The 6,283-nt window shown below is 40.9% G+C and overlaps 1 protein-coding gene across 1 annotated transcript; it reads left to right on the forward strand.

Moving 5' to 3' along the window:
• Positions 1-263: 263 nt before the first annotated feature.
• Positions 264-5,800, forward strand: gdf10b (growth differentiation factor 10b). Its single transcript, XM_042508107.2, has 3 exons — positions 264-951; positions 3,208-4,091; positions 4,277-5,800. The coding sequence occupies exons 1-3, from the start codon at positions 663-665 to the stop codon at positions 4,466-4,468; spliced, it is 1,365 nt and encodes a 454-aa protein (XP_042364041.2). The 5' UTR covers positions 264-662; the 3' UTR covers positions 4,469-5,800.
• Positions 5,801-6,283: the final 483 nt, after the last annotated feature.

Genomic DNA, 6,283 nt, shown 5'->3' on the forward strand with positions numbered 1-6,283 from the left:
ATCTTCAGTAAAGTCCCCACATACACCAAATTTACTATGGTTTTATCCTTTTTTTTTACCACTCAAAGATGAGTGCTTTGCAAAACTGCATTGGCCCACACATATCTTGAGCTTCAACTTCGACATGCAAATTTACTTTATGGACACTGTATCTAAATAGAGGTATTTCTGGTTTTACATTTTTAAAAGCAATATTTCAATACCATGAACACAACATATATATCTCCTTTAATCTATTTTGTATTGTGGTGAACATTAGCCTAGAGGTAAACTATAGCTTAAGTGGTGATTAATTATAACAATAATACTAATACTAATACTAATACTAATAATAATAACCTCGGTGGATGTTGCATATCTACAGTATAGTGAAAATGCCCGTGGAAAGCTGCTCTGTTCTTCACCTTGCTGCAAAACTTCAACTCTAGTAAAATGCTGCATGTCTCTCGTTGGCTGTGCGCGCCGAGGCGTCACCATCTGTCATCCAGCAGCAGAGCTTCATGCATGCGTCCTCCCCCGGTCTCCTCCCAGTGTAGAAACAGCTGTAGATCGTGAACCGTGGAGCGCGGGTCTGACACGGATTACCTGGATACTGGAAGTCTGGGTGGGCATCAGAAAGGCAGCGCTTCTCTTCATTTATTTATTAAGTTCTCTTCTTTTTAATGGAATCACTTCCCACAACATCCACTATGGCAAGCCGGCTTCTTTACACTCTGTATTTATTTCTGATCCTGGAGTTTTGCTGCTGTAAAATCGTATTTGAGGATTTTGGTGAAGCCGTGCGTCAAAGTGTAGATGTCCCGCCGGCTGTGGAGCCGCGCGTCTTTGCGCACGAAAGCGCAAACCGGGACATGGTCTCCATCAACATGTTCAAAGTGTACGAGAAGTACAGTAAAGAGCCGCAGAGCCAGAGGGATGGAAACACCGTGAGGAGCTTTAAAGCTGTCCCGAGTGAGTCACCTCAGCGTTTATTCGTTACCTTACAGGAGATAATGAAATAATAATCACTGTTGGTGCTTTGCATGTCAGTAAGGAAGTGTCATAATGGTTGCATTTTTGCATTTTTGATTTTGCATTAAAAATCAAGCAGGTTTTTGTAGGTTAATGACGTTATTACAAACTCAATAATATGGATTTTCCATTTTGTTAAAAAAATAAAGATTTTTGAAAATTTGTTAATTTATATTTTTAAGGCATGCTTTTGTGTCAGTCAAGTCATAATAACTGAGCTGAAACTCACTTGGCGGTCATTATAATACATCAAAGCTTCTAGAAAATAGACAAACTGCTTATTTCCCACAACAATTTGAAAATGAAAGGTGGATCAGCATTATAGCCCATTCTCATTTATCTCAAAAAATGAATTTTTAATTAAATATTCTCACAGTCAAGGTGTGTACGGTGAACACTGGGGTGGAAAGTGACAATATTCATGTTGAAATTTAAAAAAGATTTAAAGATTAAAAAAAAAAAAAAAACGAGTGGGATTCAATTAGTATTCACTTCCTCCTATTCCTTTTTTGATATGAGATATAGTGTTGTCAACTGATGTGTCTGCAGGGTATTCTGATGTTGTGTTCTTAACTTATATTTTTATTTAATTCAGCACATCGGAAACAAATCTAACCATTTTATGCTACTTATTGTTGAATGACAGCCAAGATTTGTAATCTACACTTTATTTTTATTTATTTTTGTTGCACATTTTGTTACATATTAAGCTTTTGCAGACTGGAAATACACAAAAAGGCTGAAAGTCTGCATTAAACTTGAAAGGTTCAATCTTGTGTACAAAACAGTACCTTGAAACTTCCCGCTCTTAGTTATTTAATCAGTGCAACATCCTAAATGCAGGTGTTTTGTCAATCCCCCAGCAGCTCTTGCTCCCCTTTGTACTTAACATCTTCACCTTTATGCTCCGTTTGCGTTTTGATTTAGTGATCTGCGGGACTTTAAGTCTCAAGCACCCGGTAGCTACAACAGCCTAGGTGTTAGACAAGAGCCTATTATCACACCCAGACACCGGCTGCACAGCGAAAAGCCTCAGAGGAGCTCTTTCTGCTATAAGCATTTCCATATGGCTGCGACAGAGAGACCTACTGGACCGATCCAATGTTTGTCTTTCAGGCTGCGGTGGAAGTGTGGGAGACGAGGTTGGACTTCAAGAGTATAGCCATCTAGGATGAGGCTGTTGGTGATGCGTGAGGCGGCCACTTAAGCGTGCCGTGCTTAATATTTTCCATGCTGCTGCTTATGTCAGTCAGATGTGCTGAGCGACATTTCGCAGAAGATGTAGTGAATGTTGTTGTTCGTGTCAGTCAAACGAGCCAGGATGAGATGATAAAAGAGGGGGGGACAAGGTTCAAGGCAGAAACTTGATCGCTTTAGTCATTTTTATTATTCATTTCAAAGAGAGCCTCCTTCATGGCTTTAGCACATGTTTGACAAAACATATGTACAGTTGAACCAGGACGCAAATCACTGTTTGAGTCCTTACGAAAGCTAATAGATAAATTGGACAAAGCATGAAAAAAAGGTTTTTAGGCTTTCACAGTGGCAATAGACGTGGCCAGAGGCATAATGTTTTTGGGTTGTCTGTTCATTTGTCTCTCCCATTCTTGTAAACGTGATATCTCTAGAATACGTTGAGAGATATTTTTCAAATTTGGCTCAAATGTCCACTTGGACTCAAGAGTGAACTTATTAGAATTTGGTCGTCAAATATCATGTCATTTATCTGGCATGCGTCTTATTCTGGTGAACACAACATCTCAAAAAGGCCTTGAGATAATTTCCTCATATTTGGCACCAGCGTCCACCTGGACTCAATGAATAGCTGTTTAGAATTTAGCAATTAAACTTCATAGGTCAAGGTCACTGTCACCTCATCTGTCCATTTTTGTGAACATGATATCTGAAGAAGGAATTTTTTCACATTTGGCACAAACATCCACCTGGACCCAAAAATAAACTGAAAAGATTTTGGTCGTCACTGTGACCTTATCTACCTCACTCTATCCCAAGAAGGGCTTGAGGGAGTTTCTTCAAATATGACACAAACATCCACTTGATCTGAAGAATGAGCTGTTATGACATGGATGTAAACTGTAAATGTAACTTGACTGGTCCGTGGAGGCACTGGTTTAACTCAAAGACTCTGTTTTTACTGTCAACCATCTCATTCGTTTTAAAATTTCTCTTCCTCAGGAGTCTTGCACGGCAAAGATGTGTTCCAGTTCAACCTGTCCTCCATCCAAGAATCAGAACTCATCCTCTCTGCCTCTTTTCATTTCCTCCACAAGCGTCCCCGCCAGCACCAGCGACCATGGCGTTTTCGAAGGCCTCGCCACTCTTCTGGTGTCCACCAGCATCCTTATCCTCCCTCCCCGCTGCTCCTCTTCCACGGCTCATCCTCAAACTCTTTTCCAACACCACTGGGGAACATAACTCTTGCTCCTTTCAAGAAAGGTTCCTGGCAAACAAGGGATATAACAGCGGTGGTGAAACACACCAGGGATGTCAAAGAGCTTGTGGTTACAGTTGAGTTTGATATGGGATCCGGGGTGGCTCGGGGGCACAGCCAAGACCGCCTTTCCCCAGCCAACCTGCCGTACATCTTGGTCTACGCTGATGATCGAGCCATAGATGAGCCAAACAGCGTGGCAATGTCACTCCAGCGGTACGGGCCCTTCCCTGTAGCAGAGGACCCTTCAGCTTCAGCCTCAAGGATCCGGAGGGAGCTTCATCTCCAGATTCAAACCAACGACATCCCAGAGGTCCAGTACAACACCCTGAAGAACCATGAACTGTGGCAGAACACGTATTTTCCAGCAAAGGCCAAAGCAGTAGTGAAACCGGGAAGGAAGCAGGGTCAGGAGAGCAGTGAGGGCTTAGGGAAGCCTCAGGTACTGAGCTTCGATGAGAGGACGATGAAAAAGGCACGGAGGAGACAGTGGAGCGAGCCCAGGGTTTGTTCCAGGCGCTACCTCAAGGTTGACTTCGCTGATATCGGTTGGAGTGAGTGGGTTCTGGCGCCTAAGTCTTTTGATGCATACTACTGCGCCGGGGCCTGTGGATTCCCCATCCCTAAAGTGAGCCAAAAAAACTTTAACTTAATGGGTTCATTTGCATTTTGACTAAGATAACAGAATTGCAAAAATCATGTAATCTAAATCCAGCATCAGTTGTCTAATGTAAGGACATTGGCGTTCATTGTTATAAATATAAAGTAAGTTCTATAGGCATTAATCTCCTGTGTTCCCACTCATTGCTTTAGGTGGTGCATCCGTCCAATCATGCCACCATCCAGAGCATCGTCAGAGCGGTGGGAATTGTGCCCGGTGTCCCCGAGCCATGCTGCGTCCCAGAGAAGATGAGTCCCCTCAGCGTTCTTTTCCTGGATACAAACAGGAATATGGTGCTGAAGGTTTACCCCGGCATGTCTGTGGATACATGTGCATGTCGGTAGGGCCGGAGCAGCTGGACATGCGATCAATGAAGATCATGAGGGGACATAGATGTAGACCAAGAATTTCCACTTGGAGGAGGACAGCAGTGATGAGGACGGCTGAGGATATGACAGGCAGGCTCTTGAGTCTTGAGTCTCAGTTTGAGAACTCTTTTTCTAAATGTCATGGTCAGACGTTCACGCAATTTTTTCCTCGAATCTAACAATTTCCATAGATAAGTCTTAATTATTTTTCTCTTCGAAAGCAGTTTTAAGAAGTGCACTTAATAAAAGCCTGTGTGTGTAATGTATTGACCTGATGGATGCTGCAGTCAAGACAAAACTCCTGCAGGTAGATATTCATCTCTGTTGATCCTTCTGAAACCTTTATAGTACTTTTTCACTTTTATAAAGTGATCTTGCCTGTTTTGATATTAGACAAGTGTTGATTTTCTCTGGACTTGTTTTGGAATCTTTTCAAACTTGACAAAGTCTCCAAAACCTTCTGACATCAGTGTCTTCTGCTGCCTGGCGATCCTTGGGATTCAATGAACTGCACACAGACTCTGGAGTGTCTGAGGGACACAGCATGGCAGAACATTTACCTCCTACCAAATTAATCAACCCTTGTCATGTAAATACTGTAGTAACTAATGCAAACTACTTATTCTTAAGTGATGTGTCTCACAGAGTGACACATTGTTGCCACTGAACACCTCCCATATATTAGCAAGCAGTGTTTATCATGCATGAGAGTTCATATCTTACTATTTAAGTCAGCGTTTAACAAACCTCTCCTCGAATGCCACTTGTGTTGCATGTTTTGGATCTCTGTTGCTTCAAACACAGCTGAATCAAATGACCAACTCGTTATGAACTCCCGAAGCTGCTTGATAACAAGCTGATCATGTAATTCAGCTGTGTTGCGGCAGGGAGACATCTAAAACATGCAGGATATGTGATACTTGAGGAGAGGCTTGGGAAACACTAGTTTAAGCTATACTTTAATAGTTGTTTGTTTATATCTTGTATATAACAAGTGTATTTTGACACCTACTGAGGAGCATTGTGTAGATTCTATTATGTTACAGCACAGAGGAAAAACAGTGCGTTGCTGCCACCTGCTGTGCATTTTGGGGAAGTTGAGAGGACTAAAACGGTTCTGTTAATCAAAGATACAATATGTACAGTGTGTAATAGCAGTAGATTTCCATGGTACGTGAACGGGATAAATGTATCCAACCTTATAACTGTATGGATAAAAGTGTATTTGAATAGTCATGTAAAATGTGCTTTAACAAGTCATAAACATAATGTACGCCCGGTAAGGAAATAAACTGAATTGTACATACAGTCAGAGATACTTTTTTGACTTTCTTAGGTTTTACAAAAATATATATAAATAATAGACCTTGCGTAAATTTTACATATACATAGCATTACATTATAATACAATTTATATTTTAATATAAAGTTAAGCTGATATCTATCTTTAACCCTTTGAATCCTGGACCAACATTAGTTTTATTGTGCTGCATTCAGGGGTCCTCCACAAGCATTTAAATGTTTCAAACAGGGGGAAATTTTTGTATTGCTTATTGCCTTCTTCTCATGTTTTTGAAAGAAATCAAGAATTTGCTCAGGTTTCAAAGGGTTAATAAAGTATCATCTAACATAATGTCCAAAATAACAAGTATTGGCCAATGTATTATGTCAAATGTATTCCGTTGCACAATGGTGCTTCTCCCTTTTCCAAACAAAACTACATTAAGGAGCACGTAAAAGCAGCAGTGAAATGATTAAGTTAAAACTCCTTCATGTTCTAATTGGTTTAGT

Source organism: Plectropomus leopardus, chromosome 19 (genome assembly GCF_026936395.1).
Source record: "Plectropomus leopardus strain MGB_pleo_1.0 chromosome 19, ASM2693639v1, whole genome shotgun sequence".
NCBI classification, from domain to species: Eukaryota; Metazoa; Chordata; class Actinopteri; order Perciformes; family Serranidae; genus Plectropomus; species Plectropomus leopardus.

Coding starts and splice junctions, on each gene's coding strand:
- gdf10b (XM_042508107.2), top strand. CDS start 663: ATGGAATCACTTCCCACAACATCCACTATGGCAAGCCGGCTTCTTTAC. Junction 952..3,207: donor GAGCTTTAAAGCTGTCCCGA/GTGAGTCACCTC, acceptor TCTCTTCCTCAG/GAGTCTTGCACGGCAAAGAT. Junction 4,092..4,276: donor GTGGATTCCCCATCCCTAAA/GTGAGCCAAAAA, acceptor TCATTGCTTTAG/GTGGTGCATCCGTCCAATCA.